Consider the following 15,046-nt stretch of genomic DNA (forward strand, 5'->3'; position numbering starts at 1 on the left):
GGGCCAAATACAGGATCCAAAAATGTGCATGCAAGAGCAAAAACAAGAAATCTTTCCAAAAGCTCTTCCAAATATATTAGAAGCAGGCCACACCACTAGGGAAACTCCCTTTCAATGGACTGGCTGCTCAAAACATATACATCCAATCTCATCATGGGACTAACCCACATCACAACTGCCTAAACCACTCAGAATTGTGGTCCAGCCAAGTTGACATACAATTCCAGCTATCACACTGGCTTTGCCAATGCAAGAGTTCTATATTGGCGGGAGCAAAAGCCAAATAATTTTCTTTTATATTCTACCTGATGCTTGATGTCTGTAATATATATTTGCTGGTGGGCTGGAGATAGAGACAATGGAACAATAGACCTATAATAGAAAATATTTTTATTAAAAGTATTTCTTAATTTGAGTCAGCTTATAACAACTTCTTACACAGTGAAACTTGTGAGAACCAGAACTCAATGAGACTGCCTTGTTCCTCTGGGTTTTTGGAAAATATCCCCCTTTACCAGAATGCAGTCTTAACACTTTTGCTGTGCTCATTTTAGTGGAAAATATTTTGGATTTTCCTTCTCTGACAGGTTTCTGCCTTAGACAGGTTCCAACTTCTGCAAGTTTTACATCAATTCTTCTTCGCTCTTCCACATTCACTGTCCACCTTTTACATACATATGAAGTACCTGACAATACCATGGTATACATTCTGTGGGATCGCCTTTCCTTGTAATGGGCACAAATATCAATATCTTCTAGTGGGTTGGCCAGGTAGCTGCCTTCGAAATTTCTTGGCATAAACAAGTAAGCGCCTCCACTGCGGCATCTGTTTGTTGAAACATCTCAGTGGGTATTCCATCAATTCCTGGATCCTTGTTTTTCTGCAATTCCTTCAGTCCAACTTGGACATCTTCCTTCAATACCACTGTTTCTTAATCATATGCTACCTTCTGAAATAACTAGATATTGAGCACTTTTTTTGATAGTGTGACTCTGTGTTCCATCTCCTTTTCACATTCAATATCATTCAATATTTTCCCCTAGAATCCTTCAACATTCCAACAAGAACCTTGATTTTTTTCTTCAGTTCTTTCAGCTTGAGAAATGCGAAGCATGTTTTTCCCTTTTGGAATTCTAATTCCAGGTCTCTGTACATATCATAATAAGACTTTAATACTTCTTCTCGAGCCACACTTTGAAATCTTCTGTTCAGTTCTTCTATTTAGTCATTTCTCCCACACACTGTAGCTACTCTTCATTCAAAAGCAAGTTTCAGAACCTCTTCTGACATCCATATTGGTCTTTTTTTCCTTTCCTCTCTTTTTAAAAACTAATGATTTTCTTCATGTATGATGTTCTTGATATCATCACTCAACTCATCCGGTCTTTGGTCACTGGTGTTCAACACATCAAATCTATTCTTCAGATGGTCTCTAAATTGAGGTGGGATATAACTAAGTTTGTATATCTTGGCTCGCGGGACTTATTTCAGTTTTTTTCAGCTTTAACTAGAACTTGCATAAAAGCAATTAATGGTCTGTTCAAAAGTCAAACTTATTTTGTTTGATGATACTGAGCTTCTCCATCACTTTTCCACAGCTGTAGGCGATCTGACTCCTGTATATTCCATCTGGCAAAGTCCACGTGTATAGCTGCCATTTATGTTGTTGAAAAAAGGTATTTGCAATGAGTAAGTCATTGGTCTTGCAAAATTCTATCATGCCATCTCCAGCATCATTTCTACCACCAAGGCCCTATTTTCCAACTACCTATGATTCTTCTTTGTTTCCAACTTTCGCATTCCACATACAGTACTGCATTGTCAGTGAAGGCAAACATGGGTATACAGGTGCATAGATGGGTGGACAGGCTGAGCTATTAGGTACGTCTATGAAGTGGGGAGTGTACCACGTATAGGATAGGGTTGGCAGACAATGGTCCTGTAAGTATATCTGTGTGATCTGAATTCCCAGGTCTATAGTAGAGCTGACAAGGGACAAAGTTGTAGTCACTTCTTGTTCACAGCCAGCTACCCAGAGGGACCAAGTAGTTGAACCTGTGGGCTCGGGACCATAGTCACAGGGGACATCAAGTTCAACTGGCATAACATACTACACAAAACTACTTTGTCGAGTAGCGACTGCGATCTTAAAAGCTTGCAAGCAGCCATCTAGATGCAATGATGGGTCTCTCCTCATCCAGAGCAAAGAAGAATGAAGAAAACCAAAGATTCATGGAAAGAATTACTCCTAGAGACTGGTACACCATCCGATCTGTAGTCTATACGACTATGAGACCAGAAGCACTAGATGGTGCCTGGCTACCACTGTCTTTTCTCCCACACACTGTAGCTACTCTTTCCCCTGAAACACTTGATAGTAATTTGCTGAGTCATGATGACACTCTGACCTAAACACTTCAGCCTGCCATCTTCTAACAGTTCTTTCTTCTTGTACATAATTGCTTATACCATTATCACCTGTGAGAACATTAGAAATGACTAATATATAATTATTTTTAAAAGTCTATGATTTTGGTTATTTATTCAATAATTTGCTAAATGATGAATGCTCCTTTTTATACAGTATCATGTCCTAAATCAGTGCCCGAGACACACAACCAGTGATAACAGTAACAGTGGGTGAATATGGAGATATTCTCCTCACTAACTCAAATCAGGTTGTTCTGGTTACCGCTCTGACAACAAAAATACCACAATGGGATGGCCTTAACAAACAGGTGTTTATTCTTACAATTTGGAGGATTTAAGCCCAAGTTCAAAGTGCCAGGCTCTAGGGGCTGGGTAAAAGCCTCTCAACCTTGAAGTCCTGCACTGCCTCCTACTCCTGGCCCACTGGAGTATAGACATCTCTTCACTCGGACAGCTGCAGGCTGCTGAGGCTGAGAAGCCCCAAGGTTAACAAGTAAAGAGGTACAGTTCAGATGTTACCAAACCATACGGCAGGCCATTAACTTAAGTCCATTTTAAGTCCCAAGGTCGGCAGAGCATAGCAGGCTGCTAAGCAACAACATGGCTACATGCAGGGTCCAAGCGTGCCACAGGCTAGAGACCATTTCCCAAGGCTGCTGCTTAAATATAGGAAGCAGACCACATTCCCTAAGGCAGCTATTCAGCTGCTCACAGTACATTCCACCATGGAGTTGATTACTAGTCTCATCATGGGTAATACTACATCCAGCTGCCCAGCCACTCAACCAGGCCCAACCAAGTCGACACAAAAACATAGCCACCACACAGGTGCACACAGACTTCTGATCTCAAGAGATCAGCTAACAAGAAACAAATCAAAACTGTATCTTTTTTTTGAACTTTACAAATAACTCACATATTCTTGCTAATCTTCCAACACTAAAACTAGGCAAATTACTAGCAATTTCTACTTTTTGTATTTTAATTTTTCATAAGGTCTTTTTTTTTGTTTCAATTGCTTAAAGTTTCCTTTTATGTAAATAGGTATTTATCACTTATTTTAAATGTAACTTTACTGTGAATTTTTAATAGAATGTTAATTACTGCTTAGTTAAAAAACATAAAATCTATTATCTTACCCATCCATAAGCAGTACTTCGCTCACGCTCCTGAGTGATGTCAGCTACATAGGCAAATATCACAGAAAACGTGACTGAGAAGACTCCAGACACGGAAATCATTGCAAAATACCACCTATAAAAAAAATTAGTCTAATTACCTAGGAGACAGGCAGTGTATGTACACTGATTTACTTATGTTTTGTAACCAAACTAAACCAAAAATAACATATAAAGAGTGTAAATACGTATAGAAATGTATGTATATATGTATGTATGTGTGTGTATATGCAATCAATAAAATCACTTAAAATCAAGATGGGGAGGAAATAGTAGAAACATATTAATTTTTTCATTGCTCACCAAAGTGGGTTTTGGACATGTGGTCTAAAAAAGGGTAAGAGTTAAAGTCATAGTTATAAAGGTAGCCAACAAGAAAAACAGAAACTCTCAATATTTCTTAGTGTTAAACCAAACCAAACAAAACAAACTCACTGCCATCGAGTTGAGCCCGACTCATAGAGACCCCTCCTTGGGTTTCCGAGGCAGTATCACTATGGAAGTAGATTGCCCAACCTTCCTTCTGAGGAGTGGCTAATGGGTTTGAACCGCTAGCCTTCTTAGTGTTAGGTAAGAAAAACATACAGTGAATGAATATAAAAGAACTCCAGAAAAACAGAAAGCATGAGAAAAATATTTAAATAATGAAGGCATTAAAACTCTGCCATTATTCATAGATGTTTAACAAACAAAAACCCAGTTAAAATGTCAGCAAACAGAAATCAACAAAACAAAAAGCAGAGTTTCTTCCAAGAACACAGGATTTTTCAGTATTTGAAATTTTATTAATGTAATTTATCATGTTTTAATAGATACATGAAGAAAAATCAAACAATCTCCATTGATTTGAAAAATGGCATGTGATAAAATTATTGATTTTACAAAAGAAAAATTCTAAATAAAATAGGAGTATTTGTCAAGCCAAAAACTAGTCTAATTCTCAATGATGAGACATTACAGCATTGCCTTTATGCATACCAAGATGAATCCATAATCATCACTTTTATTTAACATTATTCATTAGTAAACAGTATTAGCAAAAGCAGCGAACAGCTTAAAAATTGGAAGGAAAGAGGTAAAATTACTTATAACTGGCATAAATATTTAATATACAGAGAACACCATGCAATTAGAAGAGTCCATTTTTTGACAGAAGGGTAACATTTATAGGAATCAAGCTTAATAAGAAATGTGTAAGAATTTAGAATTCTTTTAAAGAAAAAAAAATTTAAATTATTTAGAGAACATTAAAATAAAACACTAGCTCACTGGATAATCTAATGTAGAATTTGACAAATGTTGACAGAAAATTCTTTTCAGATAATCAAATTATATCTATACATGACCAAAAAAAAAAGAAAAGAAAAGAAAGCAAATGTATTAATAGCATTTAAAACAAACAAAAAATAATTTCCATGCTTTACACAGGAAAAGCCTTTGAGCAACAAATATTGACCAAAATACCATTGTTCTGGCCTCCAGAAACACAACTAAGTTACAGTTCACTTGCAAATTCCATCCCACAACCTGTGAGCCAACAGAATGCAGAAATTATTGAATATTAGTATCACATGTAACTAAAATTTTGCTGAAAACAATTTTTCAAAAACAGCTGCAGAAATTCACAGATAGGGAATGGTCAGAAATTTCAGCCAAATTCAGAAGAAGATGTGGGCCAAGGGATATTACTGCTGATATCCCATGGATCTTAGCTGAAAGCAAAGAAAAATAAAAAGATGTTTACTTATGTCTTATTGACTATTCAAAGGCATATGACTGGGTGGATCATAGCAAATTATGGGTAAACTGCAAAGAATAGGAATTCCATAATGCTTAATCGTGCTCATGCGGAACCTATACATAGATCAAGAGGCCACTGTTTTAACAGGACAAGTGGCTACTGCATGGTTTCAAATCAGAAAGGGTATACATCAGTGTTTCATCCTTTCACCATATTTATTCAATCTGTACACTGAGCAAATAATCTGAGAAGCTGGACTATATTTAGAAGAACATGGGCATCAGAACTAACAACGTGCAATATGCAGATGACACAACCCAGCTTGTTGTAAGTGAAGACCTGAAGTACTTACTGATAAAGATCAAAGACAACAGCCTTCAGTATGCATTCAACAGAAAGGAAACAAAAATCCTCACAACTGGACCAATAAGCAACATCATGATAAATGAAGACTGACATTTTCAAGGATTTCATTTTATCCACAATTAACTCCCATGAAGCAGCAATCACAAAATCAAAGGACATGTTCCATCAGGCAAGTCTGCTGCAAAAGACCTCTTTAAACAGTCTACAAGCAAAGATGTCACTTTGAAGACTAAGGTGTGTCTGACCCAAGTGCTATTTTTAATAGCCTCCAATGCATATGAAAGCTGGACAATGAATAAGGAAAACTGAAGAAAAATTGATTCATTTGAACCGTGGTACTGGCAAAGAACAATGAAAATACCATGGACTCCCAGAACAATGTCTTAGAAGAAGTACTGCCAGAATACTCCTCAGAAGCAAGAATGGCCAGACTTTATCTCTTGTACTCTGATCTTGTTGTCAGGAGAGACAGTCACGGGAGAACAGTATCATGCTTGCTAAACCAGAGGGTTAGCAAAAAAAAGGGGAATACTTTCAAGGAGGATTGACACAGTGGCTACAACAATGGGGTCAAGCATAGCAACAACTGTGAGCATGGTGTAGGCCAGGCAGTGTTTTGTTCTGTGTTGAAACTGACTTGACAAAACCTAACAACAGTAGTCTATTTTGTTTTACTACAGTATACACAAAAGTGACTCCTGCCTATTATGATATAAGGTATGTTCATATCAGTACCCAAAAGCGAAGAGCTGACAAAATAATAAATTTTCAGTCAAGTGAACTACAACAGTGAGTGCATTCCTGGCACTGAACTCAGATCACTGAACTCATAGCAACAATAGCTACCCTTACAGCCATGTTTTATTTCTATTTCTTCACCTAAATAACTAATCTTAGACTTCATTTTGTAATGTCTTCTTTTTCCCAGGTATAAAACAGGCTTGAAGGCAATTACCCAACCTGTCTTTTAGGATTACTAAAGCATTAAAATAAAATAAAAACACAGATACAACTGCTTGGAAATGGTTAAGAAGTGCTATGTAGATTCATTATTATTTACATGTTACCCAAGATAGGGTCATGATGGCAGAGGGTGCTGAACCACTCACCATGGGCTGATTCTCATCAGTGGGATTGGGAAGCAGGTAAAGAAGACTGTGCCAATGAGAAAGGGCTTCCTTCCCCACACATCAGACAAAGCACCTATGAGAGGGGCACTCAGAAAAGATAACAGGCCCTGGAGAAGAAAAAGAAACAAAGGTTAGATTTATAATCTGATCCCCAATTACCTGTAATTCTTACTTTCTAAATGCATTAGCTACAGTTCATTTTATTGGTCCTAAAACAGAATCGGAAACATTAAATACAAACTATTTCTAACTGCAAAGTGACCTTTTAAAATTTCTTTAAAAATTTGTAAACATGCTAAAGGGAAGAAAGGGGGTTAAAAAAAAAAAAAAATCTTATTTTTCAGAAAAAGTTTGAAAAGAGAGGTGAGTATATGCATCACATATATATACCCACAATTGGCTCTTAAGATGCATACACACCAAGAATATGGAAAGAAGCCAGAAATGCAGTTCATTTCAACACGTATGTACTACATATCCAATATGTGCAAAGCTCAAACGAATACAAGCCTTCTGCTCTCAAAGGGTTTGCAGTCTAAAGGGGATTAACAGAACCAGTATGCATATGCTAAATGTCTAAAGAAAAGCAGATTCTCTGTCAATCAATATACAGGTTGTACATGCCTGTTAAATTCAGGAAGGAGATAGTGAAACTTTAACAACAAAGTTGAGGCTTAGGGGAAGGGAGCTGACATAGATAACATAATATATAAGCAAAGGAAGTAAAGAAACTAATACTTACTACCAAACCAAACCCATTGCCCTCAAGTCAGATCCGACTCATAGCAACCCCTCCTTTGGTTTCTGAGGCAGTATCACTATGGAAGCAGATTGCTCAACTTTCCTTCCGAGGAGTGGCTGATGGGTTTGAACCACCAGCCTTCTAGTTAGCAGTCAATGCCTTAGGCACTACGCTATTAGAGCTCCCACTATGCTACCAGAGCTACTTACCCACTATTTGCCAGTTACTCTGCACTGGCCATGCTCCTATCAATTACTCATCCATCCTCACAACCCTACAAGATGGTCACAGGCTGACCACTAAGATCATGGTGGTAACCACCAGGATTTCTCAAGCCTTCGCCCTCACTTCACATGCTATGTTTGCACATACAGCCACTAAACCAGTTGTTGATTCACAGAGATCCTATGTGTGAGAGAACTGTGCTCCATAGCATTTCCAATGGCTAGTGTTTCAGAGAGTTCTGGTAGTATAGTGCTTAAGACACTTGACTGCTAACCAGAAGGCTGGCAATTCAAACCCACCAGCCACTCCTCGGAAGGAAGATTGGGCAATCTACTTCCACAGTGATACTGCCTTGGAAACCCAAGGCGGGGTCTCTATGAGTCGGGTCTGACTCAACAGCACATAACAACAACAATAACAGTGTTTCAGAAGGTCACCAGATCTTTCTTTTGAGATACCTCAACATCTACGTTATGCACAACTGGTTTGCAATCTCTCTCTAGTAGGAACCTTTCTTCTGAGATCTGTACCTATAGCCAAGTGGACTTTTCTATTTGGATATTTCACAACACGTCACTCCCTTGTAAACCTCACCATCCTTTCACATTTCCCACCTTAGATAAGAAGGTATCTAAAACTTTCTCCCTCCAACTGTCCACTCCCCAAAGGCTATTTTCAGATTCTCTCTTCTTCATCCTCTCCTTGCATCCCCTGCTAGACATACTTCAGCTCAGAAGCCCTCATCATTTCTTCCCTGAATTAAATTGTAAGATAGTTTCTTTACTGGCTGACCTCTGAACCCAGTTCTGACTCCCTCCAATCTGTCCTCTTTACATCCATCACTGGCCTTTATAAAGCTGTAAACCTCAGCTCTTTGAACCCTTCTTTTTAAAATCCTTCAACAGCTCTTCACTGGGTAGAGTTTAAAGTCTGCAACAAGATTTATGGATGAAAGTATGAGCTCCTGAAATTTGCTTTATAAATATTACAGATAAAAATGGGATTTGAGGGGAGAATGGGGATGGATGACACAAGTGGGAAAATCTTGATAAATAATGAAACTGGGTGATGGGCACAAGGATGTCAATTGTATTATTTTACTTCTGTGTTTGGATTTTCATATGTTGCTGTTAGGTGCTGTTTTGGTTCTCTAGTGCTGCTATAACAGAAATACCACAAGAGGATGGCTTTAACAAACAGATTTATTCTCTTACACTTGAAGAGGCCAGAAGTCTGAGTTCAAAGTGCCTCTTCTAGGGGCTGCTTGAGGCCTCAACCATGGGCTTAAGCTCTGCTTCTGGCTCCCAGCCCACTGGAGTGGGAGACGTCTCTTAACTCAGGTAGCTGCTGGCTGCTGAGGCTGACAAACCCAAGGTCAACAAGTAAAATAGCACAGAGTTCCAAGACTATCAAGCAACAAGGCACGCCACTAGTTCCAAGTCCAGAAACAGTCCCAAAATTGGCAGACAACATGGTAGACCACTGATGACTCGGCCAAAAGCAGGATCTTGTGCCAAGAAGTTGAGAGACAATTCTCAAAGCTGCTTCTTATATGCTGGGAACAGGGTACACCCTGAAGGCAGTTACTAAGCTGCTCACAGAAAATTCCACCATGGATTGATTACCAGTCTCACCATGGGGAATAACTACATTCAGCTGCCCAGCCACTCAAACCCATAGCCCAAGCAAGTTGACACACAACCTTAACTATCACAGAGCTGTTGAGTGGGTTCTGAATAATAGTGACCCTGTGTACAACTGCAGGAAACACTGCCTGATCCTGTGCCAGCCTCACAATCTTTACTATACTTGCGCCCATCATTGCAGTCACTGTGTCAACCCATCTCCTTGAGGGTCTTCCCCTTCTTCACTGACCCTCCACCTTTACCACCTTTACCAAGCTTGATATTCCTCTCCAGGGAATGGTCTCTTCTGACAACATGACCAAAGTAGGTGAGATGAAGTCTGGCCATTCTTGCTTCCAAGGAGCATGCCAGCTGCACTTCTTCCAGGACAGATTTGTTCATTCTTCAGCAGTTCATTTTCAGTACTCTTCCCCAACACCACACAATGGTATCAGCTCCTCCTCAGTTCTTCTTATTCACTGTCCAGCTTTCCCATGCATATGAGACAACTGAAAATACCATGGCTTGGGTTAGGTGTACCTTAGACTTCAAAGTGACATCTTTGGTTCTTAACACTTTAAAGGGATCATTTACAACAAACTTGCCTAGTGCGATATGACTTCTGATTTCCTGACAGCTGCTTCCACGGGTGTTGACTGTGGATCCAAGTAAAACGAAATTCCTAACAACTTCAATCTTGTCTCCACATATCATGTTGCTACATACTGGTCCAGTTGTGAGGCTTTTTGTTTTCTTTATGTTGAGGTATAATTCATACTCAAGTCTGTAGTTTTTGATCTTCATCAGTAAGTGCTTCAAGTCATCTTCACTTTCAGAAAGCAAGGTTGTGTCATCTGTATATTGCAGGTTGTCAATGAGTCTTCCTCCAATCCCAATGTCGTGTTCTTCTTCATATAGTCCAGCTTCTTGGATTATCTGCTCAGCATACAGATTGAATACGTATGGTGAAAGGCTATGACCCTGACACACTCCCTTCCTGATCTGAAACCATGCAGTATCTCCTTGTTCTGTTCCAACAACAGCTTCTTGGTGGGCGTCCAGGTTCCTCATGGTATTCTTTGCTTATACCCAAGATCCACTGGACATTATATCAATGATAACTCTCATTCCACCTCCTCTTCTGAATTCAGCTTGCATTTTTGGGAGTTCCCTCTCAATATACTGTGAAATCATTTTTTAATTAATTATCTTCAAAATTTTTACTTGCATGTGGTATTAATGATATTGTTCAATAATTTCCACATTATTTTGGATCACCTTTCTTTGGAATGAGCACAAATATCGTTCTCTTCTAGTCAGTTGGCAAGGCAGCTATCTTCCAAAATTCATGACATAAACAAATAAGCAGCTCTAGTGCTGCATCCATTTGCTAAAACATCATAATGGCTATTCTGTCAATTTCTGGAGCCCTGTTTTTCGCCAATTCTATCAGTGAAGATTGGATTTCTTCCTTCAGTACCATTGGTTCTTGATAACAGGCTACTACTTCGTGAAATAGTTGGACATCCACCAATTCCATTTGGTACAGTCACTTGTATTCTTTCCATCATTTTTTTATGCTTCCTGCATCACTCGATATTTTGCTAACAGAATTCTTCAATATTGCAACTTGAGGCTTGAATTCCGTTCGTTCAGCTGGAGGAATGCTGAGCATGTTCCTTCTTTTTTGGTCTTCTGACTCCAGGTCTTTGCACATTTCATTATAATACTTTACTTTGACTTCTTGAGCTGCCCTTTGAAATCGTCTGTTTACCTGTTTCACCTTGTTATTTCTTCCAGTTCCTTTAGCTACTTTCCATTCAAGAGCAAGTTTCAGAGTCTTTTCTGACATCCATTTTGGTCTTTTCTTCCTTTCCTGTCTTTTTAATAACTGTTTGCTTTCTTCATGTATGATGTTCTTCATGTCATCCCACAACTCATCTGGTCTTTGGTCACTGGTCTTTGACACATCAAATCTATTTTAGATGGTGTCTAAATACAGGTGGGATATAATCAAGGCCACGTTTTGGCTGTCGTGGACTCATTTTCCTTTTCTTCAGCTTCAACGTCAACTTCCATATGAGCAATTGATGGTCTGTTCCACAGTCAGCTTCTGTAATTGTTTTGGCAGATTATTCTGAGCTTCTCCATTGTCTCTTTCCACAGATACAGTAGACCTGATTCCCATGTATTCTGTCTGGTGAGGTCACGTGTATAGCTGACTTTTATGTTGCTGAAAAAAAAAGTATTTGCGATTAATAAGTCATTGTTCTTGCAAGATTCTATCATGCAATCTCCAGTGTCATTTCTATCACCAAGGTTCTGTTTTCCAACTATTGGTGATTTTTCTGTTTCCAGCTTTTGCATTCCAATCACCAGTAATAGCCAATATAACTTGATTGAATGTCTGGTCAATTTCAGACTGCAGAAGTTGGTAAAAATCTTCAATTTCTTCATCCTTGCCTTTAGTGGCTGGTATGTACATTTGAATAACAGTAGTATTAACTGATCTTCCTTGTGGGGATATGGATATTATCCTATCATTGACAGCATTGTACTTCAGGATAGATCTTGAAAGATTCTTTTTGACAATGAATATCATGCCATTCCTTTTCAATTTGTCATTCCCCACACAGCAGACCATATGACTGATGCAAAATGGCCAATAGCAGTCCATTTCACCTCACTAATGCCTATGATAGGAGCTCTGGTAGCATAGTGCCTAAGGCACTTGACTGCTAACCAGAAGGCTGGCAGTTCATACCCACCAGCCACTCCTCGGAAGGAAGGTTGGGCAATCCTACTTCCGTAGTGATACTGCCTCGGAAACCCAAGGAGGGGTTGCTATGAGTCACGGCTGACTCGACGGCAAATAACAACAACAACAATGCCTAGGATACTGACCTTTATGCATTCCACTTCATTTTTGACAACTTCCAATTTTATAGATTCATACTTCATATGTTCCCTGTTCCAATTATTAATGGATGTCTGTAGCTATTTCTTCCCATTTTGAGTCATATCCCATCAACAAATGGAAGCCCTGAAATCTTTACTCCTCCATGTCATTAAGGTCGACTGTACTTTCAGCAGGCAGCTATTATATTGAGTGCCTTCTAACCTTAGGGGTTCATCTTCTGGCATTATATCAGACAAAGTTTCACAGCTATTCATAAATTGTCCCAGTAATATATCAGACAGTGTTTTTCGCTGCTATCCAAAAGGTATTCATGAGCCAAGTTTTTTCAGAAGTGGATGGCTCTGTCCTTCCCAGTCTTAGTCTGGGTCACTTAATCTCTTTACCATGGGTCACTCTGTTAGTATTTGAAATACCAATGGCATAGCCTCCAGCCCCATAGCAACACTCAAGCCACCACAGTACAACAAACTGACAAACCAGTGTTGGGAATTTTCATATAAGATGTTCCAATATTGGCCTCTGAATATATCCTATGCTCTGGATATATGCAATACTTCAAACATACCACGTTATTTTGGCCTTTGCAAAGGCCATACCTATGTGTGCATGTACTTCTACATTTGGACCAAATAAATTACTAGTCATTCTCAACAACCCAATGAGTAACACAAACAAACAGTTACTCTTAACTTTTCAACAGAGTTAATTGCTCAGAGTTTGGGATAAAACAAATGTACTCTTCCCACCTGGTACAGATCTCTTCTATTATAACACTCAATAACAATTATTTGCTATTTGGTTATCTTTGTTGGATTAGAAATTAAAGTCATAAAGATGAGGTTTCTTTTTCATCTCTGTGACCCTGATGCCTATCACCAAAACAAACAAAAATACACTGAAATCAAGTTGATTCCAATTCATAGTGACCTTACAGGATAGAGGAGAACTGCCCCATACAAGTTTCCAGGGCTATAAATCTTTATAGAAGAAGAATGCCTCATCTTTCTTCTACATAGCAGCTGGTGGGTCAGAATAACCAAACTTCTGGTTAACAGCTAAATGCATTAACCACTGCAGCACCAGAGCTCCTTAGTACCTATCACAGAATCTGACAAATAAATCTGAACTTTCAAAGATATCTGGTGAATTGAGTAGAATTTTTAATAGGAAATCAATTCATAAAGTTTCCAAAAAAGAACAGGATTCTGAACCGTTATAAGCCACCCCTTCAAACCAGGGTGCAAGATGGACACATGTAAACTGAAATAAAATGAGTTGGAGAGGAGGATTAGAGTGAGGGAAGGTAAGCAGAGAAGAAAAGCTTTTTGTTTCCTCTGAAATGAACAATAACCCATGCTTCTGGAATCAAATTTTGCAATTTTTGAGCCATAATGGACTTCAAGGGTATTAGGTTTGTTCTCCTATCAAGAAAAAAAAGTAACAAAGAATGAGAATTAAATGATTTATGTTAAATTCAGAGCTAAAAAGACTACAAAAGCAGGGCTTAAATTTAGGGTTTTTATCTACCAGGTTCATGAATTTTAGAAAAAAAAATCTTTTCAAAATTCTCTTAAAAGTGTCATGTATCCAAATATCTAGTTAGTACAGAACTGGTCAAGAAAACTATGTAAATAAATTTAAGAGGGCATGGCAAAAGAAATTACAACAGTAATAAAAGCTTTTTAAGCACAAAAAAAAACAAGAAAAGTTTTTGTACAGTTCTGATTTCAGATTTCATACATTGCTTTAAAACACAGAGTGTATGTCAGTTTTAAACAAAGGATATGAGAAGGCCACTCATTAAAGTTACTTAAAATAACATAGTTTTTGGAGAGAAGAGACAGTATATTCTAGATTATGGATTTAAACTATAATTTAGTCATTCTTTAAATAATATTATGTAAACAAAAACTCTTAGTTACAACAAAAGAAAATGAAATATACTCTGGGAGAATCTTTTTTATCAAGTTGTTAAAATACAGTTAAGTGCTTAACTACTAGCCAAAAAGTTGACTGTTTGGAACACATAGGGATGCCTTGGAAGACAGGCCTGAAGATGTGTTTCTAAAAGATCACAGCCTACAGACCAACCCTATGGACCAGTTCTACTCTGCATACATGGGGCTACCATGAGTCAGAACGGACTAGATGGTAACTAACAACAACAAAATATAATTTAATAAAATACTTCCCTCTTTGGGAAATACTTATTTCCTAAAAGTCAAAGACTATCTTCTGTCCCAGAGCTTTTTGTTTAGTACATAATTTGTCCTAGATCCATCCTATCAGGCCAAATTATCAGATCTATAATTGTATAATTTTGTACATTGAGTGAGTGAGCAAGTGCCCTTCATTAGCAAGATGGACAGTACAACTGGCAAATGAGAACAATTAAAAAATTAAAACCAAACTGACAAAGACCTGTTCTTCATCTGAAATATTCATATTATGCAACCACAGCCTGAACGTACTAGATAAAACATGGTGTGTAGGTCTCAGGGTGTGGATGGTGAATTGAACCAACAGTTAACCACAGTCATTTCAGTACAATTAACCTCCTAGTCCAACTAGGTGTTTAAGGTGACATATTACTTAGCCAGTAATTCTGACATCATTTTGTAGGTTCTAATTTGACAAAATAGTAACTAAATGCAATTATCCAATAAACTTTCAAAAGCATAAAAAAAA

At 38.2% G+C, this 15,046-nt stretch overlaps 1 protein-coding gene across 1 annotated transcript in view; it reads right to left on the bottom strand.

Annotated features, from left to right (window-relative positions):
* Window positions 1-15,046, bottom strand: part of MFSD14B (major facilitator superfamily domain containing 14B) — a 229,939-nt gene that overhangs the window by 31,663 nt on the left and 183,230 nt on the right. The window contains exons 4-5 of the mRNA XM_007953001.2: window positions 6,826-6,953; window positions 3,571-3,685 (exon numbers count right to left, since the gene is read on the bottom strand). Of these exons, the coding sequence (XP_007951192.1) occupies window positions 3,571-3,685; window positions 6,826-6,953 (243 nt within the window). The remainder of the gene's footprint in view (window positions 1-3,570; window positions 3,686-6,825; window positions 6,954-15,046) is intronic.

This window comes from Orycteropus afer, unplaced genomic scaffold (genome assembly GCF_000298275.1).
Source record: "Orycteropus afer afer isolate SDZICR_OR568_19922 unplaced genomic scaffold, OryAfe1.0 scaffold00368, whole genome shotgun sequence".
Taxonomy (NCBI): domain Eukaryota; kingdom Metazoa; phylum Chordata; class Mammalia; order Tubulidentata; family Orycteropodidae; genus Orycteropus; species Orycteropus afer.